General features: G+C 46.0%; 3 protein-coding genes across 3 annotated transcripts; 1 reads left to right on the forward strand and 2 right to left on the reverse strand.

Annotated features, from left to right (window-relative positions):
- Positions 1 to 127: 127 nt before the first annotated feature.
- Positions 128 to 21,670, reverse strand: MONOS_7248 (uncharacterized protein; the record flags this gene model as incomplete). Its single annotated transcript, XM_067877562.1, has 7 exons — positions 128 to 7,299; positions 7,366 to 20,031; positions 20,099 to 20,366; positions 20,450 to 20,676; positions 20,745 to 20,972; positions 21,034 to 21,149; positions 21,664 to 21,670. The coding sequence occupies 7 exons, from the start codon at positions 21,668 to 21,670 to the stop codon at positions 904 to 906; spliced, it is 19,908 nt and encodes a 6,635-aa protein (XP_067724313.1). The 3' UTR covers positions 128 to 903.
- Positions 21,671 to 21,746: 76 nt separating this feature from the next.
- Positions 21,747 to 25,266, reverse strand: MONOS_7249 (putative Transcription factor S-II (TFIIS), central domain; the record flags this gene model as incomplete). The annotated part of the gene is made up of 2 exons (XM_067877563.1): positions 25,197 to 25,266; positions 21,747 to 25,023 (listed from the first exon to the last, which is right to left on the reverse strand). Exon 2 carries the CDS (start codon positions 25,011 to 25,013, stop codon positions 21,747 to 21,749), a length of 3,267 nt encoding a protein of 1,088 aa, XP_067724314.1. The 5' UTR covers positions 25,014 to 25,023; positions 25,197 to 25,266.
- Positions 25,267 to 25,342: 76 nt separating this feature from the next.
- Positions 25,343 to 26,555, forward strand: MONOS_7250 (uncharacterized protein; the record flags this gene model as incomplete). The annotated part of the gene is made up of 5 exons (XM_067877565.1): positions 25,343 to 25,483; positions 25,602 to 25,787; positions 25,849 to 25,971; positions 26,055 to 26,222; positions 26,412 to 26,555. 5 exons carry the CDS (start codon positions 25,343 to 25,345, stop codon positions 26,553 to 26,555), a joined length of 762 nt encoding a protein of 253 aa, XP_067724315.1.
- Between the last annotated feature and the right edge of the window lie 161 nt (positions 26,556 to 26,716).

Genomic DNA, 26,716 nt, shown 5'->3' on the forward strand with positions numbered 1-26,716 from the left:
TTCTTGAATTGTTGTTTGCGAGAAAATGAGACTTTTTCAATAAAGGAAGTTTTTTCCTAAAAATTAGTATATTTCCTAACTTTTGCAAGCCATAGAAAAAAATTATCATGTTTAATAATCTTCAAAGAAAACTATTTCTGCACAATAACATAAAACACAATTAAAAAAATTAAAAAAATTTTTTTATGTTCTTTGTTTCGATGTGGAGAATAAAAAACTTAAAAAAAAGTTTGCACAAGTTTAACAAAAACACACGATTAAAGATAAACAGAGGAGAAGTTCATTTTGAATGAAACACAATAATAAAACACGGGGAAAATATGTGATATGAATAAAACGTAATAATATTAAACAAAAAAAAAAAAATTCAGAAAAATTCAGAAAAAATGCAAAAAACTTCAATAAACCATCAGTTTCCTTTTATTTTTAAATAAAAACCAGAAACATAAAATTGCTGAGCACATACAGTCGATAAAGAAACAGTTATTTGAAATACTTGGAAAACAGAAAGGAATAATGGAAAAAGAATTTTTTTAAAAAAATCAAAAGAAAAAAACACTTTTTGGAAAAATACAAAATAATTGAAAGCCTTTAAAGAAAAATAACACAATGACAAAAGCACTTGAATAATATATTTCCAAAATTTATTGGTTTAAAAATCAACTAAAAAAGGAAAAAATAAAGTTCATATCTTCAAAATGCAACACTATAAAGTTCTTTTTTTCTTCTTCTTTTTTCTTTTGTGAGTCATTTTCATTAAAGCACAATAATTATGTGTAATAAAAGTTTTGCTGAACTATTCTCTATCTGTTATCATTTCGCACATAACAGATCATTCTTATTTTTTTTTAAAAAAAAAAGAAAACAGTCATCAAACATTCTCAACACAGTTTTTTAAGTTCTTTATTTTGCTTCGTTGCTGTTCAAAGTACTCTCTCTGATGGTAACAAGCGTATCATAATCTCCATTGCCCGTACCAGAACTAGCACTGGAACTAGCACTGGCACTGGAACTTGCACTTGTTCTAGCAGCCGCACTGTTACAGTCGCCTCCCAGAACAATCTGAAGAGCCTCAACATTTCCCGTGCGGATCTGCTGGTACAATTTCGTTTTCTGCTCAACCGTCGAGCCGGCTGCAATGTTCTTTCTTCGAGTCAGTTCTCGCTCTTTCTCGCTGGCCATTTCAGCAATCGTGCTCTTTTCGATTGTTCTATCTATCTCTTCAAGGAGCGCTGACCACTTCTTTTCCTGCACATCCAAAGGCAGTGAGTCTGTCATGTCAATAACAGCATCGTCTGCACCGCTGGGCCATCCCATTTGCTTGTTTTCGTTCATCTTCTCCTCAATCAGCTGTGCCCTCACACGCATCTTCTGTTCAGCTGGATTCATCGACAGGCCTTGCGCCTTCATCTGCACACGAAGATACTTTCTGAATGGCTTGGAGCCAATAAACTGCGGCAGCACTACCACACGAAGCGCTTCAAACACAAGCATCACAATTGGGCTGAAGAACATCGGATCAGGAATGAACTGCTTCACTCGGATCAGCGCAACTTTCTCCCGCAGTGGAGCCAGTATCCGCTCAGGAACTTGGAATGGCGTAACAAACTTGCCGCTCTCAGAAAGCGAGTCGCCTGAGAAGTATCTGTCCCAAATCTCAATCGCTGCTCCTCTTTTCCGTCTTCGTATGTTCGAAAGGATCTTGTCCAGCTGCCCGCCTGCTGTCTCCTCAGTCGGAGTGTCTTCGTTCTCTTTTTGTATCAGCCGAGCAAAGTCTGTTGCAGAAATGAAGAACTCCCATGCAGTGAGTGAATAGTACCGTGCAACAAACAGAGTGAACGAGATCAGCAAGTGATCCGCATCTTCAAGTATCATGTCGATCAGTTGAGATGCTCCACCAACGCTGAGTCCAGACTTCGCTCCAACCGACATCGAAGTCAAATCCTCTGCCAGGAAGCGATTTGCCACAACGTACTCGGCTCTTGCACGGAGCAGGTCTTCTTCTCTCTTCTGCTGCTCCTGCGTGGCTGCCTTCAGCGAAGCCATAATCTCTTCTTCTGACCGCTGCAGTGACAAAGCAAGTGTTGCTGCTTTCTCCCTCGACGACTCGATCACTTTGAGTGTCCTCTCTGCCCTCAGCACACCAACACTTTCTGTCGCGATCTCCTTCCGCAGCTTCTCCTTCTGCACTTTTCGCTCTTCTTCTTGCATCGCTGATTTTTTCTTTTCCAGCTCAAATTCATACAGCCGTCTTCTTTGATGCTCTCTTTCTCTTTCTTTCTCTTTTGTTCTTTGTTTTTCGATCTCTCTCAGCTTCTTTCTCAATCCATCTCTTTCTTTATCCACCGCTTTTGTTTCTCTCAGCAGTCTCAACTTTTCTGCATCCAACAGAAGCTCTTCATCTTTCTCTTCCAAATCAGCTGTGTGCTGTTTGTCGACAGTTGCTGAGACCAGCTCGGCAGTCGCTCCTCTTTCGAACTCACTCACTGCAGATGGCACAGTTGCAATGTTCTTCATCCACTTCATCTCTTTTGTCCCAACAAACACAAACTTCTTCTGCGTCTTGTTCTTATTGCTCTCCATTACAGCGGACGAATCCTCGCTGGAATTGTCTTTCTTCTTCTTGTTCTTCTTCTTGTCTTTGTCTTTGCCTCCCTTTCCGTTGTCGTCAGCAGCTTGTTCAATCGTGTTGATTTGGAGGAAGAACGGAATAGATACAAGATTCGTCTGATACAGGAACGATGCACAGATAATGTACTCATCCTCGCACAGAGCCCCAAGCACCGATGGAGGTGCAACAGGCGTGTCATTTGTTTCAGCCTCACATGGAATTGGAGTGTAGATATTCTTCCGCTTGAACAGTGCAGGATCGCCTGGCTCAGGCACTCTTCCTAAGCGAAGAGCAGCAAAGCCAGTGGTTGAACTGAACGACAGAGCTGCTCCAGTTGTTGGGCGAAGTGTTGAGAATGCTGATGCAAGCGTTGGCTTGGACATTGTTTGGGAGTATGCAAGTGTAAATGATGAAGGCTGAGGGGCCAGTGCATCTCCTGAGAATGAAGATGGTGATGTAGGAGCACTGGATTCTGTCTTATCGGCAGCTGCGATTGCAGCAAGTGCTCTTGGATTCAGTTTAACAGGTGTTGAAAGTGCATCACTAGACGAAGAAAGAGAAGAGGATGATGAAGGCGTGAATGCAAGTGTTGCAGAAGACGACAAAGGTGATGGATTTGAAGGCAAAGCCAGGTCAGATGATGATGAAGAGATGGAAAGAGGTGACGGATTGGCTGTCTGATGGCTTGCAGGCAGAGTCTTCCATCCCTTTGAGGATGAACTAAGAGCTCCGTTTTTGCCTCCTTTCACTCCAGCGCCTTTGGAAGAGGCAAGCAGAGATGCAGCGCTCTTTGCCTGTGGATAGAGCATGTGGAGTGGCAGATTCAGGAAGCACCGCTGGAGCATCGAATAAGCTGAGTGTGTCACTCTTGTCAGCTGGCAGACAATACGCACGTGCAGACAATGATCAGGCTGTGGCAGAGTGAACGAGTTGTATCTCATAGAAGCGCGAGGGACTGTTGGTGGGATGAACACAGGATCCAAGCAAAGTGTTGATGGTCCCAGCCCAGTTGTGGTGCTTGTAGCTGCGTTGATCACAGCGAACTGGCCAGCTGTCATTGCCATTGTGGAAGGCGCAGCAGACACCAAAGGAGCACTTACACCGCCGCGCCCACTCGAAGCGCTGCTGCCGGTGTCTGGATCTGGAACAGGTACAGGTGCAAAGGATGCATGCGAAAAGGCTCTGACAAACGGCTGGGCAGACTCCAAGTGAGAGTACGCATTGTAGAACTGTCCTGCAGCTTGCTGCAGAAGAGGTGGGTGGCTGTGTCCAGGCAAAGGCGCACCCACAACAGAATCTGAACCAAAGGCCAGCCATTGCGCTTTGCATGCAAGAGATGAGAGCGATTCTGCTAGAATGTATGAACGGCCAACGTAATTTGGAGATGTGATGATCAGAGCATCGATCATAAGCTGTGCAAAACGCAAAGTGGAAGGACCGAACAGAGTGGGAGATGCAGACAAAAGAAGATCCCAGGCGTCAAAGAACATGAGCAGTGCGCGTGCTGAGTGATGGTTCCATTCTTGCTTGTAGAGATACACATGGAATGGCTGCAGTGGTGCAGGAAGCCCAATCTGTGGCTCTGACATTGTGGCAACAGATCCCTGTCCACTCATCATTGTCGCCATCAGCCTCTCTGTTCCTGATAGCGAGTACTTCTGCACAACTACGATTCTCTCAACAATCAGTCCTTTCATTGCATCCACCACATCCAAAAGCAAGTTGTCTGGGTCTGACAAAATGATGTTGTCACCACGCAGCTTGTCAAACGCATTCAAAAGCGCAGTCAGTGCCAAATTGAGAGCAGATGGAATTTCACCCAATTCCTGGACAAGTGAACGCAACAATCCTGATATGTACTCCAGGAATGACTCAGCTGACCACACCTCCTCCACACTCGTCAGCGAAGGTTGACCAAATGAGTCTGAGCGCTTCAGAGCTTCATACGGCACGATCTCCTGTGTGAGAGTTGTGCTTATGCCACCTGGCGGTGCTCCCACAAGAGACATGAGAGGCTCCAGCTCCTTAATGTGTGCGTTAAAGTGATCAAGTTCTAAGGCTCCCTTTGCCAATCGACTCTTCACAACGCTTTTGCCCTTTGTTGATGCCTTGCCGCTGCCTCCGCTTGACGAAGAGGAACCAGAATGAGAAGAGCCAGACGCATCTCTCAGAAGCATTGTTTGGGACATATCTGTCTTCTCCTCTGTCAAAAGGAGTGCTCTGTCTGCTGCTGAAAGCAATGCGCCTCCTCTGCCTGAAGATATGCGGCGTGCAATTGTGGACAGACGCCATCTGCGCTGTGATGAGAGAGAAGCATGAATGACAGGCACAATCACACACAACGCAGTGAACAGCGTGTCGACCCAGCTGGCCCATCCGCCATTGACAGTCATTGGCAAATGCGAGAAGCAATGAGAAGTTGGATAGCTTTCTGTGGACATCACAAAGTTTGTGTCAATTGCAGGGTTGATCAAAAGAGCTATGCACTGCAGGGCGATCAAAGAAGGTGAGGCCACTTTGAAGTCTCTGTGAAGATCACTCTGCAAGTTGGGGACTCGCGGGACTGATGCTGCAGATGAAGAGGAAGCAGGCGGATTCAGTGCAAGTGCAGCCGAAAGTGGTGTTGGATTGGCTGACGGGGTGTTTGAGAGTGACGAGATCGGAGCAGAAGAAGACGATGGAGCAGCAGATTCTTCAGCCAGACTGAAAAGCGGGTTGGCGCTGAAATGGCTGAACTGCATCATTGCCGTTGACTGCTGAAGCGAATGTGTAGATTGTCCGTCGAATCCAATGCTCATCATTCCTCCGCTGTTCACTCCTCCATTTGCACTCACATTCATAAACGGCTGCTGCACTAGAAGACGCATCAATGCCTGTGACTGAACAGACACAGAGCCAGTTGCAATGTCCCTCATTGTTCTCTGTCTCCTCTCGAGTGCTGCATTGAACTGTGCAAGCGTCGAATAGAGTGTTCCAGGTGTCTTCTTCTCGTTGGCAGCTGCAGATGTCTTAGCAACTGTAAGCGTGCGCCTCTGCCTGCGGTTGAAGAAGTGCTGCGGGTGTTTTAGCTCATACACGATATCGCCAGCATATGCCTGCTGCTCAGCAGCTGCGGCAGGCGATGAGAGAGAAGAGCAATCATCACTGGCGATTGTGGAAAGCGAGGTTAGCGACGAAAACGGAGAAGAAACAGACGAAAGCATCCAGTTTGCAGAGCCAGCAGTAGCTGAGTTCATGTTCATTGCCGTCTGTGACAGTTCGTCGTATGTCACATCAAAAGATGGATGCAGCAAGATAGGCCGAACTGACAGCAAACGAAGCAGAAGTGGAAGGAGACCAGGGAACGGAGGCGGGCGGATGGTAAGCTGCTGCGGAGACACACCCCACAGCGTATAGTGTTGAGCAGTTGGGATGGCGTTTGGCGCAGGGCCTCTTCGGAACAGTGTGACAGATTGCACAAGGCTCATCAGCTCTTTTGGCATCATTTCTCTGAAGTCGGCCATTGATGTGAAGGTAGCTATGCTCTTTGGCTCGCTGCGGCTGCGGGCAAATTCTGCAACAGCTGGGGCAGAGTTGAGGGAGGTGTATGTTGTGAGCGAAGGAGGCATGTCCAAATTCTCCTGATACTCGTCAGTGTATAGTGAAGATGCTGCCATGTGCACTTTTTGCATCATCACCAGCACAGGCTCCGTGTAGCCGTTTGGTCGGATGGAGTATTCCTGCCCAAGTTCTTTCTCCATCGATGATAACACTTCAGAAGGAAGAGAAGTCTTCTTCCGCACAACAGAAGATGGTTCGCTGTTACTATCAGCACTTCCACTAGCTGTTGTTTTGAATGTTGCGCTTTCGAGGTCTTTGCTCTTCTTCTTCTTCTTTTTCTCAGTCGACGCTGTTAGCTCATCAGGAATCACCACACCACGATGGCTGGCAAAGGAGAAGAAGTCTCTCAGTGGAGAGTGCTCTAAGATGTTGATAGAGTCAATCGTGGGGCCATTCGTCTCTTCCACTTGGACGTTTTTGCTCTTTCGCGAGCGAAGCAGCGAGAATTTATCGCCCATCTGCTTTTTCTCGTTCTCTTCGATTTCTGCAATGATTTCTCGGTGTCTGCGGTATGATGGCCACGATGCAGCTTTCAGTTCAGCCAGGCAATTCGTGTCTGGATTGCGCTGTGCCAACAGAGAGACGATGAGTCTGGTGCGTTTGTGTGTTGCAGTCAGCGAATGGAAGACAGCAGAAACAGCTTGTGAAGCAACTTGCACATCGGGATGGACACAGACCAGGTAAGGCACAAGAATAGAGGCCTCTTCCAAGAAGTTGCGGGTGGATACGAAGAGCTGAGCTGATTGGAGCATCATGTAGTTTGCTGTGAGTGGCAATGTCTCTTCTTTCGCTTTGCCTTTCTTGGAAGATGGGGATGTTGTTGCTGAAGAAGACGAAGTTGAAGCTGATGATGAAGTTGCTGAAGATGACGAAGTAGATGCCGAAGATGATGAGGATGATGATGCAAATGAATCTTTGTCTCCTGAAAGATATGGCTTAAGTCCACTTTGAGGCATTCCCGTTCCATCTTTATTCATCACAGATTGCATGTTTGCTCCTTTCGCTTCCTCATTCTGCTGTTCCAGCAGAGCTGCCCTGTGAGCCGAGGCAAGAGCAGCAGGGGTTATATTCAACAACAAGAGATGTCCCTGATCAAGCAAGTAAGGATTGGATAGAATGCCATTCATAAACAGAGTCTCGCAGATGAGGATGACCTGGCGGATGATGTGAGGCGAAGACCAAGCTGGAGATGGAAGCACATGGGACGGGAGCTCACTGGCAGGGAATGCATGCACAGGAATTGGCAAAGTGTGGGTGAGGGAAGATGGAGACGAGAGGAGAGAGATAATCAGAGAAATATCACTCAGCCTCACGAAGGATGTCTGAGGTGTTGGGGGCATCTCGTCCTCTGCAAAGTCGTCGTCGTCTTCATCCGCATCATCGTCAATTTCGTCTTCGTCTTCCATATCGATCAGCTCAAATCCTTCATCTCCATTTGCAAACCCTTCTTCCTCGTTCTTCTTTCGTTGCCATTGAATCCTTTCTTCTTTCTTTCTTGCCTTCTCAAGCTTCTTCATCATCCTGCCGTATGAGCCAGCGGTTGGTCTTGGTTTCTGTTCCGTGCCTGGTTTTGGCGCATACTCACCCAGTTGTGAAGACAGATAGTTCAAAGAGATCAGAATGGCACGATAGATTCTGAGTGATGCAACACACACAGCAGGTGACTCATGTGCAGTTGCCCACTGCACAATGCAGCGCATCAGGACGGCGATGGCTGAAGGAGAGTGGAAGAATAGAACTACCAGTGCGTGAATAAACAGAGGGAGTGGGATGGGCTGTGAGACATCGAGTGCATCAATCATCTGCTCCGGTGTCAGTGTTTGAAGAGAATTGTTATTGTCTTCTGCCATCGAAAGCAAGGATGGTGCATTTGACGATCCATTTGCAGTAGAAGCGGTGTTCTGCGCTGAGCTGCTTCCAGACACTGAGAACGAGCCAGCACCTGCTCCGATGGATGATGCAGAAGAGAGTGGCTGGCCAGTGCCCTTGTTATTTGTGTTGGGAGGAGTGAATGTCGGGTAAGTGTACGAATCCCACCGCCAGTCAATTGGCCACGGCTCAGCAGTGTCTGTGTAGCGTGCATAGTGTGTGGAGATGCGGGAGAGCAGCATGCGCGCTTTCGCCCACATCTCTCTGAAACGGGGTGTGGCTGTGAAGGATGGGTACTTATCGTCCAGCGACTGTTGCCCCCACTCATGTACCAGCACCTGAGGACGGTACAGCACAAGCACATCCACCAGCCTCAAGAGGAGATGGCGGATGACTGACGGAAGGTTGTTGTTTGGTGTGGATGTGGCTGTGGGAAAGGCAGAAAGTGTTGTTCCTGAAGTCGAGCCAGTCGAGCCCAGTGCAGCCACTGCGATGCTGTGCTGCCCTGTGGGCGTGTCGCTCTCAGGTGAGGCAGGAGACAGGAAGATCTGCTGAGGAGGCGCATAATGAGTCAGTGAGAAGGCAAACAGCATCGGAACAAACGAGAGAATGGCGTTGATGTCGGAGTTGATGTACCCGCTGATCATGTTCGCGACAATTCCACGTGCAAACAGGAACTGTCGTGTCTGCTCCAGTGCCAGCATTCTTGCTTTTTCCAGCTGCACTTTCTTTCTCTCCAGATTGAATTGCTCGCCACTCCTGTTCCTTCCTGAGCGCCCTTTCTTCTTTCCTTTGCCTTCTGTTTTCTCTGTAGCAGCAGCTGCGGCAGCCGCTTGTTGCTGCTTCAACGCAGCAGCAGCCAGAACAGCATATCTCCTTCTCACCTCCAACGCAGTCGAGCGCTGAAATCCGTGGAGTGCCTTCCACATTGTGGGCGTGAATATCACCAAGATGTTCTCAAGTGTGGCAGCTGGGTGGATTCTCAGGAGATACTCCATGATGTGCCAGACAGGCAGGATCGAGGCGGGCTGACGGACACCTGTAGAGATCAGCTGGCGGATGATGACGGTGAAGTTGCGAGAGATTTTGAACATGTTCTCTTCGGATATCATGGCTTCTCCTTCTTCATCATCCTCTTCATCCAGATCTTCTTCCTCTTCTTCTTCAGCAACAGTGCCAGCAGCAACTGATTTTTGTGTGGATTCGACAATTTGTCTCAATGCTTCATCGTCTGAGTCTTCATCGTCTGCATTGGCAGAAGTGGAAGAAGCTGTGATGTTCGGCGACAGACCAACAAGCGCAGCATTCTTCAGAGAAACCAGTTGCGAAGAGCCAGCATTCAAAGCAGCTTTCCCTCCCTTTCTGAATGCTCCAAACTTCTTCCCCACAACTCCCTTCTCCTTCAGCTCACTCAGCCGGATTCCTCTCAGCTTCAGCTTCTTCACGTATCTCTTCATCGCCATCCGTCTCTTCTTCCTCCTCTGCCTCTCTTTCCCATCAGCGTGTGTAAATGCCAGCCTTGCCCACACAACAAGATACGACTCTAGCAGAGCATCCGATGATGTGTGCGAGCTTTCTCTCAGGTCTGGCAAAAGAGGCATTCTCTGCTTGTTCAGAATCATCAGTCTTGCAGAGGCTCCAAGCACAGATGAAACAATTGACCCACTGCCTCCTTGTTTGCTGGCAAGAATAGAGAATGACTTGCCTGCGTTGTCCTGCTGTGCCATCAGTTCGTTTCCATCTGGCAATGCATGTGACGTTGTCTCCAGCCGTGCTCTCACAAGCCCAATGAGAATCTCCAAGAAGTGGTTCCGTGTGTCCATGTCAGATTTGATCAGGTTTGACACTTCGATCCAGGGGACGATCAGCCACATCGACGACTGTGCAATAGAAAGAGGGGTATCTGCCTCAGCCAGAATACGTGGGAGCGAATGGCTCTGCAGTGTGCCGATGAAAGGCTCTCTCAGAACGTCCTGAGTGAACTCGTCGAGGTCTCTGCCCACATCATCCTGCTCTTTGTTGTCCAAGTCATCAGCTGACTCGTTCCACGTGTTGTCCTTCATGTGTGCTGCCACTTTCTCCAAATGCATACACATCCACTGAATCACATTCAAGCCCAGTGGTGCCAGTGCCTGTGCAGTTGCCTCAGAGAGAGGGAGAGCAGCTGCTTGGAGCGCGCTGGATGTTGTGGCAGTGAGCAGTGCAAAGCGTACAGTGTTGAACACTCTCAATGCAGCAATCAGGTTTCGCCGCTCGAATTTGTGAGTTGCTAAAAATGTTGGATCGAACAAAGGATTCTCCGGTGGTTCAGCTGGTTCTGGCGGAGATGCATCGTCAGAAGGCTCAGAGGGTGCAGGGAGAGGAGGAAGAAGATCAGTGACATCTTCAAACAGCCCTCTTTCCACAGCTCTCAAAAGATAGCGAAGCACTTTTCGAAGGACAAGAAAGGCTGCCAGTCGAACTTCGACAATTGAAGACATAATGTGCAGCAAAGCAAATGTGACAGCAGCTGAGATGAAGACGAATATTTCGTGCAGGTTGTAAGGTGAGGGATCCCATTCAAGACACAAGAAGCGCAGAAAACGGACTCTGAAGACAGGGCCGCGTGGCATTCCAAAGGCGAAGCAATCATTCATCAGGCGCGCAAACATGTGATGTGGATAGAAGGACAGCAGAAGAGACAAAAACGGAGTGATGGGGTGAGTATCCTTGGCATCACGATATGAAACATCTGCTTTCTTTGGTGCGATTCCTTTCTGTGTGAGGATGTTGCGTTCCGCAGAAGACGAGGAAAGAGGGAATGAGAAGCATAAGCGGGACATCCTGTATTCATTTGCCAGCATTTGTGCTGCCTCGGCTAATGCGAAGAAGCGCAGAGAAGTTGAAGAGATGAGAAGAGGATTGAATGTGGGCAAGATGTCCATCGAGACAAGTGAGTTTGAAGCTGCATTCGACTGAGCAGACGCAGAAGAAGCAGAAGGATCAGGAATGTTTGTTGTTGGCGGCAGTGAGGCTGTCATTGGAGTGAGTGACATTGTCATCGGGGAAGCGATCATTGCAAGTGCTGAAATTGGCTCGCCCATCACCATATTTGCAGGCTTGCCACCAATCATCCTTTGCCGGATGTAGAAAGACAGCTCAGCTTCCATCATTATTGCTAGTGGTTTTGTTGTTCTCTTCCGCTTTCTGAATTTAAGCTTCATTTGAGCATCTGCAGACAACTCACCGTTCTGTGCAGGCTCAGCCTCTTCATCATCATCGTCAAGATAGTCTAGATCCAAGAAGTCTGCTGGGGGCATAATGCCATCAATCGCACCAGCAGGGATTGGGATGGTGCCTTCAGTGACTGCTTTCTTCAGCCCGCTCTTCTTCGTCGAGCGTGCCAGTGCGTGCTGCCTCAGCCGCTTCTCAACCTGCTGTGAGCGGCTGCGGAACTTGTCGATTTCAACACGCAGAAGCTCTTCGTTGATGTCTGCTGCGTTGAACTCAGCCAGTGGAGCATACAATGACGGATGCACATGGTTCTTCTCAAACACCAGCGGAAGGCGCGGGTCAAACAGACGCAGGATGTGCGAGACACCTGCGTGTGCCGACAGCCTCAGTGACATTGTTGTGTGGCAGAAATATCGATAGCACTTTGTTGCCAGTTCTACGTTCTTTCCACGACCTTCTCTGAATTTCTCTCCCTTTCTGGTTGCGTCTGCCAGCTCGTTCACATCTCTTCTGCATTCCTTGTCGAGTGCTTCAAAGGCTTGGTTGAATACGCCATAGCCTGTGCAGTTCATCATCAGCCTCAGCACTTCCACACGCAGCGACATTCCCCACGTTGCCAAGGCCTGCAACAGACCACGTGACAAAGAGCACATCGGGAAGCCATCAACATAGCTGGGCACAACAGCCACAAACACAAATGCATTGCGAGTGATCGGAATGGTCGGTACATCTTTTGTTGGCTGGCGTTTTGCAAGTGATAACGCAGATGGATCAGAAGCAGATGGAGAAACTAAGGTTGTCGTTGTAGTTGCAGCAGCAGAGGCCAGTGCATCAGAAATAGAAAGAGTGGCCATTGAGCCTAAGGATGTTGTCTGAGGAGCTACTGAGCGCTTGTTGAAGGAAGACTTTGCAGAAGACACAGCTGAGGATGCAGAAGCAGACAAGTCATCCACAATTGCAGACATCACACCATTAGAGGAAGAAGAAGCTGAAGCAGAGGATGAAGAAGAGCCAGTTGTAAGTGTTTTCATTTCTTCGTTCCAAGGCTGTTGTTCTGAAAGCGCACCAAACGAGAATGGCTGCCAAGGCGAGAATAGTTCGTCAACTTCGACTTTTGGCTTCACTGGCTCTATTTTCTCCATCTCTTCTTTCTCCTTCTTTTTGCCTTTCTTTTTGCCTTTGCCCTTTTTCGTGTCTTTGATTTCCACATCCTCTTCAACTTCTTCCACCAGCTTCTCAATTGCTTCCGAGTCTTCAAACTCCAATTTTCTAACAACGTCGCCAATCACAACCATCTTTGCTGGGGAAGAGAACGCATATTGTGAATAGATGCTTGGCCCCTGTCCATTAGCATCCAGAGTGACAGCAGAGGAAGACGGCTGGAATGGAACGAGACAAGGCGACACACCCAGCGAACACACACAGAACTCATCGCTTGTTTCTTCCACCGTCGCATCTCTCAAAGCAGCATCCATTCCAAAGAGAGATCCAGAAGAGATAGAAGCAATAAGCGCGTTGGTCACTGAAGGCGCATGCCCCATTTGTGAGAGCTCAGAAGAGAGAGGATACATCGACAGTGAATCGAATGTGTGTCCACTCAGCGAAGACGCCTGCATCATGTGCAGAGAAGAGGCCCAGTACCATCTGGCTAGCAAGACAACGTCTCTTTTGGATGTTGGTGTGGACAGGAAGTATTCAGACAATATTCCTGTTCCTTCTCTGTCGCGTGACATAATCTCTCGAATCATCTGCTCTTTTGCACTTAGCCCTGCTTTCTCTTCGGGCTCTGGTTCTTCCTCCAGCAGTGGATTGAGCTGTTCTTTCTTCTTCTTCTTCTTCTCGCCCTTTTCTTTGTCCCCCTTCTCATTCTTTTCGTTCTCGCTCTTCATCCTTGCAATACGGGCTTCTGTGTTGTCCACATCAAGCAGCTCGTGCGAGTTGATTGAATCTGCAATGGCACGAGGCGGAGGCAACCTCAGCGATGGAGGAGGTAAAAATCCCAATGTGAGTGCATGTGCTAATGCAGACACCGCGCCGATCGCATTCACCGTGCGGAGAAGAAAGTCCAGCACACCTCTGTCTTTGCTAGAAGCGCTCAGTGAGTTACTGTCTGGTGCTGGCACAACATGCGAAACATGATCTCTTCCAACAGAGAAAGTGCTCAGGATTGAACCCAACAAAGGAACATGCGGCTCTTCTTCTTCTTTGTCGTTGGCTTCTTCGCCAATCACAATCTGCTCTGTCTCGTAGCATCTGGCTGGAAACAGCACATCACCAAATCGAGTGAAACGAGGCAGACAACGCACCAAATAAGGAAGATCAGTCATGGCTGCAAGCAGAGATAGATAGAAGCACATAATAACATCTGGTGAGCATGCCAGTGCAACTGGGAAACTTGTGTTCTCTGCGATGACACGCAGCATTCGAGGCACAAGCAGACGCTCATCAATGGCAGACAGCCTATCAGAAGCAATGGGCAAGAATGTGGGAGTGGGGAGGTTTGTGATGTATTGCACTTGATCTGAACTAAGGGCGGAATGAGGGGCCTCAGATGAAGATGATGATGATGAACTTCCTTCAGGTTGTTGCGGAGGAAGGCCAGCTGCTTCGCCTGCGGCTTGCTGCTCAGCCAGAAGTCTGGCAGCCTCAGCAGCTTCTGCTGCTGCTTTGGCTTTGGCTTCTTCCTCTTGTTTCGCTTTCTCCTTCCTTCTCTTTGCCTCTTTGTATGAAGGGAAGAAGATATTGCACCAGACATCTGTGCAGTGCAGGATGGGCAAAATGGCTTGTGGATTGGCGACAGACAACGCAAAGAACGCTCCGTTCTGGAATGTGAAGATGGGGGTGACCAAGCACTGCATCAGCAGCGGGGCCAGCTCACAGATGTGTGTGGTGTACTCGTCAGACTCCATCACCATCGTCACGCGAGACAGCGAATAAGGCGGATCAACCAGTGTGGAATCAGTCAGCGAGCTCAGCCGGCTAACCCCATCGTCTCCCACAGCAGCTGCAGTCAGTTCTGCAAACTCGTCTTTTCCTTTCCTCGGGTTAGCAGCATAGCCCAGAGGGTCGGCAGATAGTGTTGCTTTGTTCTTTCCAGTCATCTCCACACGCAGAATCTCTCCATTGTATGTGCTCATTGCCAGCGCCCAGTCTGCCGATGAAACTGCTCCAAATGCCAGCCCTCCAATAAGAGTGTTCGGCACAAGCGATCGCAGCCCTTCTGTGAAGCCCATTGAAGAGTGCAAAGATGAAAGAGCATCAGTAGGGATCGGTGGAGAAGTCTTCAGGAATATCTTGGCGGCTGTGAGGAAGCTGACAGACGCTTCTGTGCTGCACATTGCCGACATCCGCTGCGCCAGCACGCCGAGGCATGCACTCCACAGCGTCTCCAAATGCATTTTGCTTTTGAAGATCTCAAAGAGCGAGGTGAAGTCGTATGTGTTGCAGGCAGTCAAGATCGTTGGCTTCAAAAATGGTGCCCGCTCTTCCAATATTTCTGGGTTCTCGTCTGGCTGGAGGATAATCTCTTGCTGGTTGGATCGGAGTGTCTCGATCTCCCACAGCCTGTGCAGATGCCGTCTTTCTTGCTCCACAAGTGCATCGATCTCCTTTGGTGCTGTCTCCGAGCGAGAAGAGAGCAGAGACGCTACTCTCGTCAGCATTTCAGTGTTGGGGGATTCTTCATCGTCCCAGTCTATTATGAGTGGCTCGTCCAAATTGATGGCGCGGGATTCCTGTGCAGCAACTAACCACAGCAGAGAAGGAACGTTCTCCAACGTAGGAGGAGGAGGAGGAATGTAGTTGAGAACACGTGAAAGCTGCCGAAAAGCAGAATAGACAACATGGTTTCCAAAGGAAGGAGGAGAATACTGCGACAAAAAGGAATGAATAGCATCGAGTGCTGTAATGTCTGATGAAGACTCTGAAGGAGATGAGAACTGTTGCTGAATGCGTCTTGTGATAGAAGATATCCATCCACACGTTGAATGGTACAGCTCCACATCTTCCTCTTCCATGTGGATCTTGTCAGGGTCTGGTGTTGATACAGCTGGCAGAAGAGAGAGCCAAGAAGAGCCAGCCTCAGCAGGGACAGCACGGATCACTGCAATGGATGCTGCAGAGTGTGCAATAGACACAATTGACTGCGATGAGAAATAGAACTGACGAGTGATGGATTCCAGTGCTTTGAATGCTGGATGTTCAAACAGCGCGTCTTCACCGCTTGATCCCAGAGGCCCCATCCACATTCCCTTCGATCCGAAAGGTGACTGTTTGCCCATCTGAGCAGAGTCGTATTTCCCCTTTGATTTGAATCTCATTGTGAGCGTGTCAAAATCTGAAGGTGTGAGAAGCTCAGTCATGTCATTTTCTCTCTTCCACATGTCAATTCTGGATGCCAATTCTGACTGTGAAAGGAAAGGTGACAGGAACAACGGGGTTGGGATAAGGCTGGGGCTGGAGATGGCAGAGAAGGAAGTTGGGATAGGAGCAGATGATGTAGAGGCATACTGCATGGTTGGGTGTTGTGCGTAATCGTGTCCTGTGGATGCAGAGGAAGATGAAGATGACAACATCGAGGGAGGCAAGGCGTCTTCGTCCGAAGGGATGTATCGTCCAGTGATGATATCATAGAGCGTTGGGTATGTGATAATTGACGGCTTATTCAGCAGCTTGATCATCTCGTTCTTCATCCATCGGTTGATCTCTTCCGCATTTCCCTTTGAAAGTGCATAGACTGCATTATACAGCGGGCTCACCATCTCCATCGCTCCTCCTGCAATCGCCATGAGTGAGCCAATAATCGTCTCAAACCCTCTCTGTGGATACAGCTGATCGCACCTCTGTTTGTTGAGCGATGCTTCCAATAACAAAATTCCATGTTTCAACTGCCACACTTTTGCTTGTCTCGCCAGCGTCGCTGCTGCCAACACCGCCTCATTCAGCTCGTGTGTCTGCTTCACCAACCTCATCACAATCGTGCGCAGAGCAGTCGAGCTGTGTCCCATCAGAAAGAGAGAGAGACCATCCACACGTTGCAATAGACCATGGATGACTGATGCCTGTTCAGTTGTAGAGACAGACAGGCTGTACAGAGGAGCGACTGCAAAGCAAGTGTCGATGGTGTGTGTGGCTGAGAGGACAACAGACAGTTTTGCGTGTGCTGCAGCCATTTCAGAGCGCAAAGAGCGTGTCCACTGCTGCAGAAGCACAAGAAGAAGCAAAGAAAGCGTAGTCAAGGGCATTTCTGCTGTAGCCAGCTGCAGATCGGTTGTACTCACTCGCTTTTTCAGCTGCCCGGCTCCTTGTGCATTCGTGTCGTTCCCATTTGCACCACCAAGTTCATCGCCTCTCTTCTTCTTCTTCTTCTTTTTCTCCTCTTTGTTGTTCTTTTCTTGTTCCGTCTGCGCAGCAGCTGCCGCTGCCTTGTTCATCGCCGCTTCTTCCTCTTTGAGTTTTCTGTCAGCCATCTTCTGCAGCAGTGCAGGGAGCGACTGAATTTCCTTGATGACTTTCAACACGAGCGATGCCCTGAGTGTTGGGTGCAGCTCCATCGCCTTTTGGAGAGCAAATCCGACTGCTGCTGCGGTTGGTGCGTGTCTGTGCAGGATCATCCGCACAAACGGTGTCTGGGTGAAAATCGACTGGCACTCGCGGATGGAGAAAGATGCCATAAAGGGAACAGCCAGCACTGCATTCTGCGCCATCAAAAGAGAACACTGAAATCGCCCGCTTTCGCCAGCGCCAACAGCAACCACTCCGTTTGGCTTGGACCCTCCTTTCGACTTTGATACAACGCCGCTGCCGTAAATCTCCGCGTTCGTGATGTGGAATGCAGCACCTCTTTTGTTCATTGCCAAGTACATTGAGACAGGTGTGCTGTAAGCTGAAGGCACAAACCGAGAGACGGCACAGAGTGGAGGGTCGGGAAGGATCAAGCCGCAGTCCTCTTCTTCCTCCATGTGCTCGGCCACTGACTCCACCAGTGCATATGTTGGTGTCAGAATGCTGTCTTCTACTTCCAGTGCATTGTTCAGTCCGCCTTTTTTGCCTTCATGGAAGAATAAATCTTTATTGTGTCGAACTTGCCTTTCTTTGTCTGAAAGAGATCCGCTTCCAGCTTTATCAGAAGATGCAGAAGAAGCAGAAGCAGACGATGACGATAAAGAACCATCTGCAACACCATTCGCTCCAATTGTTCCACGCGAAGATGAAATGCCTTGCCCACCTGTGGCCAAAGCATCCGCACGTGATTTCCCCATCAGCTTGTCAACAACTGCAGCGTTTCCCAGCGAAGAGACAAGGGAAACAGCAGAGTGAAGACCCACAGACGCTAAACGAGATGGCGTTGCAGCCATTTTGGACTGCTGGTTGGTCAGAACAGCAGAAATGAAGGGAAGTGTGCTGGATGGGACACCAAAGCCAAAGAGAGAGGTACGGCCTTTGGAAGATGTCATGCCACGAGAAGAGGAAGAGGAAGAGGAAGAGGAAGAGGATGAAGATGATGAGGATGAATAAGAAGATGTATTCTTCATATCGAAGAAAGAGAATCCGAGTGCATCATCATCATCTGCATCATCCAAATCTTCGTCTTCATCAACCTCATCAATCCCCAGTGCAGCATCAAAGTTGAACAAGTACTCATCTTCGATGTCTCCTTCACCTTCAACTGCCTCTTCCTCGTCGCCCAATCCATTCACACCCCACTCTCCGTCTCTTTCCTTCCATCTGTCGCACTCTGCACACGAGCTCCTTCCATTGAGTGTGTATCCTGTTTCCCTCTTCCCTTTCTCTCTCGCATGGTCTGCTGCTGCTCTCTCTGCTTTGTCCTCGTCATCCTCATCCCCTTCATTCAGCACATAAGCCGGCCGGTACACCACTCGATCTGCATCCTCTTCCTTTGTGAGCGTAGCCATCGTCTCTGCCTCCATCTGCTGCGCTGTCCTATGTGCGCCATGCACTCCACTTCCTTTGCCTCCGCTGGCTCCTGCTCCACTCCCTCCTGCACTCATCATCACTCCTTCCTCTTCTCCTGATGTGCGGATGTTCTCCTTCACAATCGCCATCACTGCCAAATGTGTCTTCTTCTTCTCCACATCGCCTGATCGCACAACTGCCATGCTGCTGTGGCCCAATTGACACGTTTCTGCTGCTGCTCTCCTCCTCTTCTCTCTCAAGCGTGTTCTTTCTGCTTTGCTCATCCCTCTCAGCCTCAAAAGTCTGTGTGCATTCATCTTCCTCGCAGCCACTCGCTCCAATGGTTCTAAAACGGTGTTGTTCCAAGGGGCATCTCTGGGTGTGGAGCCGTGGTTGGAGCCGAACAGCTGCTGTGCTCTGGAAAGCGCAATGACAGGATTCTCAAAGAGCGTCGTGTGTGGAGCAGAGGAAAGCATCTCTCTTTGCCCAACAGCCTCAGCCAGCAAAGCATCTGGCAATGAAGGAAACAGTGTGGCCTCTGCAAAGTTGAATGGAAGATCCACAAATCCGTCTTTGATCCCACTCCGGTTCTTTGGTCTTGCACGGCTAACTTCAATTCCCTCAACACTCTCATCTTCTGAATTCGTTTCCTCTTCTCTTCCAGCGGCTTGCTTGTTTTCTGCTTCTTCTTCACTGACAGACCCTCCAAATGTGCTCCCAGTGTGCGAAAGTGAGGCGAACGATGAAGAGAACACATAGGAGTTCAGAAATTCTGGTGTGGAAACACCACGTGGATGCTGCGATGCAAGCTGCCATGCAGTCAAAGCAGATGAGCGGTCAGCCAGACACTCAGAGAGAGTGGGCTGTGTAGTGCATATTCCTGTTCTGTCCAGCCCGAACTCCTCCACAAACTTCCGCAGACAGAGCCTAATGAACGGCGCAAATGCCTCGTCGCTGAGAGACGAGATAAACAGGATCTGACTCTGTGCAAACTGGAAGTACTCAGATCCTCTCAGGGGCTCCTCTCTCTTGGACGCCTTCACCATCATCCCGGACTTCTGGAACGAGAACGAGATCCAGCTCTCCATCCAGCCGTGCGAGCGGATGAACATGTACTGCAAGGCGCGCAGCACAGCAACCATCGCGTGCCGATACTCGTTCGGCTTGTCCATCAGAAACAGCACAACATTCTTCCAGAAGAGGTCAATGTCCAACAGTGCAATTTGCGCAAGTACTCTTCCTCGTGCTGCTAATGTCTCGTCAAATTGAGGGGGAAGCGCATCGACACCTGATCCTCCTGCTCCACTGCCACCTTGCCCACCGCCTCCGGGAAGTGCCTTCCGGAGAAATAGAGTGTTGATCACTTCATTAAGAATATCATCAGTTGGAGTTTTTTGTGCGTTCTGATCAAAGATGCGTGTGGAGCACATGGAGTTGATGGAAGGTGTGAGGCAGACACATCCTGAAGTAGAATGGGGAAGAATGGCTGATGATGCTGAACTCGAGACATACGAAGGAGAGCCATCTGTTCCAGAAATGGAAGACGCTGCAGAGCTGCTTGAGTCGTCGAATGGTGTCCAAATCGGGGTGTTGAAGCGAGGTGTTCCCGAAAGCATCATCTGAAGTGCATCTGTTGCTGTGACTGCACAGCGCGTATTCCGCGACCAGATGACGGTGATGAGGAGCTTGACGACTTCAGCTGAGCGCTCTCGATAAATGTTTGGGAAAGCCGTGGCGATTGTGCTGATGAGAAGAGGAGTATCGCTTGTGACTGGCTTTGTCTTCAGCTGGCGAGCGAGCGAGCTGAGAAGATCGGAAAGAGACTAAGGAAAAAATGATAGTTTTTTTTTTAAAAAAAAATGAAATGAAAATATAAATGATCGTGCAAACGTTTGAATCCTGGTTAAGTGCTTGAGTTGGGGCTTTTGAAATGACTGACATGAATATACCGCTCAAAACGCTTAAGTGAAATGATTTGGCTTGGTCTCGTGACAAATGGTACACCAGAGCCTCGACAACGTCATGTAATGAATTTGAATTTGTACATTCTTGCCATCCAAATGCAAGAGATGAGATCACCACATTTGCAGGCTGAAGTGGAAGTTGGCCTTGAATTCTTCGAAGACTTTCCACCAGTTTTCCAACTGCCAAATCAAAGCTGGAATGAAGTGAAAATATGCATAAGAAAAAAACATGTCAATAATAAAACACTTTCGTCATATGTTAAAATCATGAACACACAATTCTCTATCATGGAAAAAGACGCTGGTAATCTTACCCCATTGAAGACTGATTTGAAAATTCATTTTGAAAACATATTCATTGGCAGTATCCCAGTTATAGTCGCTTTTATCAAAAAACAAGCTTGTTTTCTTCATAATTTCAACAGCAGTATATCGTGAAACAGATGAAGCCTTTGAACAAAACGTACTAAGCGCGTCTGTTAAGCCGAGTAATATTGTCCAAAACTATAAATGAAACAAAAATAGAATAAAAAATTATGAATATCTATTTTCATTAAAAATAAAAAGCAGACAATAATCTGCGACGAGGTTGGAGACATTGCTTCTAATGGACCCAGTTTAAGGAAATGTGGTTCTTTTCCAGCAAATTTTTTGTGATGGTCAAAAGAAATAATGTTTAGAATGTAATTGCAGATGTCATCACTGTGCTCGTCTGAAAATGATGAAAGTCTTTTTAGACTCTTAATATATACAGATTCCGTTCTTGGAAAATACACCCATCTTCGAAACGCATCCGAATCCTGAAAAAGTGAATGAAAAACAACAATCGATCAAATAAAAAAAGGAAAATTGGATACAGACCTCAAGTGGGTGTATTCGATTATTACTAAAAATAAGATCGACCAACTCGGAACAAAAAACGTCAACAGCGAATTTTGCGGAGTTGTTCATCTTTTCTTTAAAGACGTGATCTATCCCTAAATTCTGCAAATGAATAAAAAAGATAAGTTTGATTATTATTCACATAAGTTTTGCAATATGTTAATAAAGCATGAACAGTAGTTTGAAAGTGAAAATTGTTGCATTCTTTATTTCTTTGAATATATTAAACTTAGAAGCATATCAAGTTATTTGGAAACGAATGTTTGATGATAATAAATAAAAAAAAGAACAAAGAATACAATTAATTTCTTAAAAATACTCTTGATTTGTTTGCAAAAAATTTGAAAGGATGATGTGAAAACAGTTGAAATGAAAAAATAATTCAAGATGTTTTGTTTTCGAAAACAGCTTTGCACAAGAAAATGGTATAATTATGAAACGTTCTTAGAAAAAGGAAAACGAAATTTCTATGTTTCTCTTCCTTTTTTGACAAATTATTTTATTTCATTAAAAGTTTTTTCTGCTTTTCTTTTGAAATCTTAATCGTGAAAAAACTTTTATCTTTTTATTCAAGCCAGTAATGGAAATATTTTAATCGAGTTCAAAAACTCGCCATTAAAAAGAAACAGTTATAAAAAAATAAAAATTATAATAATAAAATAATAATAATAATAACACATTTCAAAACTTCTTTATGAAAACACAACACCTAATAGGATAAGAGAAGGATCATAAGGATTGCCTGTAACTGCTGTTATTTCGCGGCCAAACGTGTCGAGAAAGGCATCAACTTGAGCGCTGAGCTGAGAAAACAGAAACGGAGGCAGCAAAATAAGGGTGGAGGAAGAGAAATTTGAAAGTGATATTGACTGCCTTGAGTAAGAGGAAGAAGAGGAAGGAGATGATGATGATGATGATGATGATGATGATGAATTATTCGACATATCCACAACGCCGATGCTTTTGTGCAGTGACAAATGAGCAGTTATTGCTTTCATCAGTCGCAGATCAGACTTGTTCGTGCATTCCAGCACAAACAAAGAGCATCCCATAGACGATGATGAATCTCCGCTTGAATAAGCAGAAGAAGAGGAATACGATGAGGATGAAGAAGAAGAACCAGATCTTAAAAGATTTGATGGTGCCATGTCCTTCTCCTTCAGTGTGCTCGACCATTCGTTCAGTCTCTTCAGTGCACTTTTAACATCTGCACTCAAAGACATCTCCAAAACAGAGGGGAAATTCTCCTTTTTCAGTGGTGTCGGCAGAAGCGGAGTGAAATTCATTGAAATCGGAAGCAGCGGCGCCAGGCGCAGTGATCGTGTGCACAATGAAGAGAGAAGAGAGAAGTGTTGTGTGCTTTGAGAAGACGGGTCGCTGGACGATGTTGAGGATGAATCTTGTTCGGATGTTGGTACTTCATAAACAGCATTAGAAGAAGAAGAAGAAGCAGAAGAAGATAGAGAAGGTGAAGAAGGAATTAAAGAAGAAGAAGAAGACGATGATGATGAAACACTTGCATCTGCTGTTATTGATGGCTCCTCTCCTTTGACAGTCAGCGCAGACAGAGAAATTGACTGCAGTGAAGGGTCGTTTGTTGTCAAAGCTGGATTAATTAAGCTGAAGAGGCTGTTGAGCTCGTTCGATGCCTTGCTGATCTGCTGCACCACTCCTGTTTTTTCGCCTCGACGCGCTGACGACTGCTGAGAGGAGGAGGCAGAGGAAGAGGAAGATTGAGATGTTTTGTTGGTTGTGTTGGTTTTGGAAGAACGAGAAGGAGGAGAAGAAGTTGGACCAGAAGCAGACGAGGATGAAAATAATTTGGAAGGAGATGACTGTAAAGTTGAAGAAGATGAGGATGAAGACTTAGAATATGGCGATGATGAAAGATTTTGATCGGCCAAGCCATCAGACGAGAGAGAAGAAGAAATGAGCACAGGCGTGGCTGGAGGTGAGTCTGTGCTTGTGGCTGGATGTGAAGGAGAGGAAGAACGTGAAGATGCAAAAGAAGAAGATGATGAGGATTTTCGTGGGTGTTGTGGACGTGTTGGAAGCACTTGACTGTGTTGGTTGGAAGATGTAGCAGGCACTTCTTTTGAAGATTGATCTGTTGAAGAAGAAACAGAAGAAGAAGAAGAAGAAGAAGAAGTTGACAATTCTCCTGATTGAGTGTTTCTTTTCTCTGACTTTCTAACATTATCTGCACTTTTCTTCTCTTTCAGTGCTTCGTCCATCACTTCCTTTCCATTTTCGTTCTCATTTTCATTTTCATTTTCATTTTCATTGCCGTTCTCAGATTCCTCATTCTCATCCTCTTCCTTGTTCTTCTCTCCTTCATTGCCGTCTGCTTCTCCCTCGTTTTTCTCCCTTCCTGCTGCTTGATCCGTCATCAGCCCTTTCTCTGCTGCTGTCTCAATCACCTCTTCTCCTCTGCCTGTCTTCTTAATCATCATGCCTTCCTCATCACTCCTCACAATCACTTTCTTCTTCGCCTCTTCTTCCATTTCTTCTCTCTTCTTCAGCAGCGCCTCGTCTGCCATCGCAAAGGAATCCATGCTGGCGACTTCTGCTGGCTTGATCTTCCCAGTCAACACTGCTATTCTAAACGTCCCGTTCTTCTCGTCAGTCAAATTGAACCGCAGCGACTTATACTGGTCTCTGTATCCCTTCGCATCCTCCGAGCCGAACTGCTCAAAAAGCGCGTTCTCAAGCTGCTTGGCAAGCGCAGAGATGTGAGAAAAAGTTGGGTCGAAGTCAATAGAAAGAGGAAGAAGGCTCTGCTGCACAGACAGCGGGTTGTTGATGATGACAGGCGGGCGCTGTGGCGCTGATGCAGCGGAGGGGGCTGTGGTGTTGCGGATGGGAGTGGTTGTTGAAGTGGATGAAGAAGAAGAAGAAGAAGAAGAAGAAGAAGTTGTTGTTGTTGTTGTTGATTGCGATGGTTGAGTTGAAGTGCTTCCAACTTCATTTGCCTCTTCTTTCATTTGCTTTTCTTTTTCTTCGTTCTTCTCTTTGAATTCATTTGCTATTCTATCAATCGACTCCTGAGTCTGCTTCAGTGCCAGATTGAGCGCAATCCGCAGCGCATTGTTGAAGTTCCTCACAAACACCATTCTCGTTTCGCTCAAATACAATCTCCCTTTCGCCACATTCGCTCCTTGTTGACCTGATGCTGCTGCACGTCTGGCTTTGGTTTTCCTTTCCTCTTTCGCCTGCAGCTCTGCCTGCCTCCTTTTGATCTCCTCGTCGCTCAGCATCAGCCCCTTTTTCACAAGCTCTGCTCGCTTCTTTGCCATTCTTTCCTTTCGCGCTTTCAGAATCTCTTCTTTTGATGCTTTCTCTTTTCTGTGCTTCGGCTTTTTCGGGCGAGGTTTCGGCTGCGCAGAACGCAGAGCACGAACAACAGTGTTATCTCTATTTGACTGGAGCGCTGAAGAAGAAACATTCTGTTGAGTGTTGTGCAATTTGTCATCGTCGCTTGACATATCTGCAAATGGATCACTCTCTGATCCGACATCGAGTTCTATAATTGACGAGCCAGAAGTATCAGAAAGAGACCAATCAGAGGATTCATCATCTTTCGTTTTCCCTTCCGCTTCATCAATATCTTTAAATGGATCGTCATCAGAAAGCCAATCATCTTTTGAGCTGTCATCTTTCAGAGACGGAGAATGAATTACACCGTGATTCCCATTAAAATGAGCATTTGGATTATTAAACGATTGTGATTTCAGATGTGATTCGTCTTCATGTGGATATACCGGTTCGGTATAGTTTGGATCATTAAATGTGTCTTCGAATGGCTCTCCAAAATCATAAGTTATAAAATCACTATCCTCCTTTTTTCTCCTCTGTCGAGATCCAAGATAATTGTAATTTTCATTATTCAGATCAAAAGTGTCAAGTGAAGTTTCTTTGAAGTCGTCAAACAAAAAATCATCCAGAGAATCTTTAGACATTTTATATTCTCTTTTAAATTTTATATTTATAAAGTGATCCAAAAATTTGCATGAACAACGTTTATACGTGATAAAAATTCGAAAAATAACAACAGTGATTTGCAAATAACAACGAAAATAGTCATTGAAAAAGCAGCAATGTATTAAATAATGTGGTGAAATATAAATGAGAATGCTCCAAACCTGTATTTAAAAGCCGATAGCTGTCAATTAATCAAAAATAAAATGTCAAATTAAGAAACTATTTATTTATGGAACGATCAAAAATTTGATTGACCCTTACTTATATGCGCAACAAGTAACATTAAACTTTTTTTGATTTTAGCTTGATGGAAGAAAAAGAAGAATCTGTCAAGCAATGCGGAAGGGAGCAGCAAATATTTGCTATGAATTTGATGATGGAACTTAGTAATGAGTCAATGATTCGTCTGAAAGAACAATTTGAAGAAAAAGAAATTCATGTTGATGATGTATATCTCATATAATTATAATTTTGAGTTAAGCTTTCAAATTTTATTTTTTCTGAATAAATTTTTTCAATTCGATAATTTTTATTTGCAATTATGACTTCATTATTTTATGTTTTAGTTTGTTGCTTTGATGGAAGAGCATCTCCCTGCCAGTTTCTTTGATGTAGCATTTGTTAGAAATCTTGTGAATCTTTTTGAAGAAATTGATGTTAATGGCGATGGTGGAATGGAATGGGAAGAATTTACATCTTTTATTATTGAATCTGCACTTGTCGTTCAGACTGACAAGAGAAGAAAGAAAAATGTTTGCATAACATTCTTGGAAATTACCTATATTTTTTACTTTATAAATTCTTTAATTTAAGTTTAATTATGTTGCTGATGTTCAGTTAACAGACTCAATCGGTTGGATGTGGTATTCTCCTGTTCTGAAAAGAATCCTTTGTTCTGAAGACCACACTAACAATGTAATTCTCATCGATCCAGCTGTATGCTATACTAATATTATTAATTACTGAATTTCTGAATTTGAATTTTGTTGCGAATATTATTTTTTCGATTTTTAAATCAGAATGGACATCAAACTCAATCTCTCAATGGACATATTGGAGTTGTGTTATGCGCCATACATATCCCTTCCAAGCATCTATTTGTGACATGTTCTTTGGATCAAACACTTGCAATTTGGGATGAAGAAACGGGTATATGCCTTCATTATCAAACTACTGTGACAAAATTGGTATGAAATTAAAGTCAAAAGAGCAAGTAATTTTTCATAAAAAATTGAGAAGTTTTTTCTTGAAGTTTTTAAAGCAAATGAATTTTTAATTACATTTTTTTTTTTGCACAATTTGTCATAAACTTTTCCAATGAAACTAATTATTTTCTTTTATATTCTTTTTCAAACCCTCTTTTTAATTAATTTCAGGAAGATGCTGTTCCTCAGTCTTGCCTGCTGTGGGACGAATCGCGAAACCAGCTGTTTAGCGGGGGAATCAATGGGCGCATAAACATTTGGTCGATCAACAGGACAGACAAATGGGAAGTGTGTTTCAAATTGAGGGGAAAATAAAAATGTTACATAGAAAAACAATTATTGAAAGAAAGAAAGAAAGAAGAGAAGAAGTTAAAAGGAATTTTTTTTTTTTGAAACTTTCAATGTGAAGAAATCAGTCAATGATTTTTGAGCAATTTTATTTTCAAAAAAGAAAAATGTTTCACATTTTTTTTTTC

Source organism: Monocercomonoides exilis, assembly GCF_001643675.1.
Source record: "Monocercomonoides exilis strain PA203 chromosome Unknown scaffold33-1116896, whole genome shotgun sequence".
In the NCBI taxonomy this organism is placed as follows: Eukaryota; Preaxostyla; order Oxymonadida; family Polymastigidae; genus Monocercomonoides; species Monocercomonoides exilis.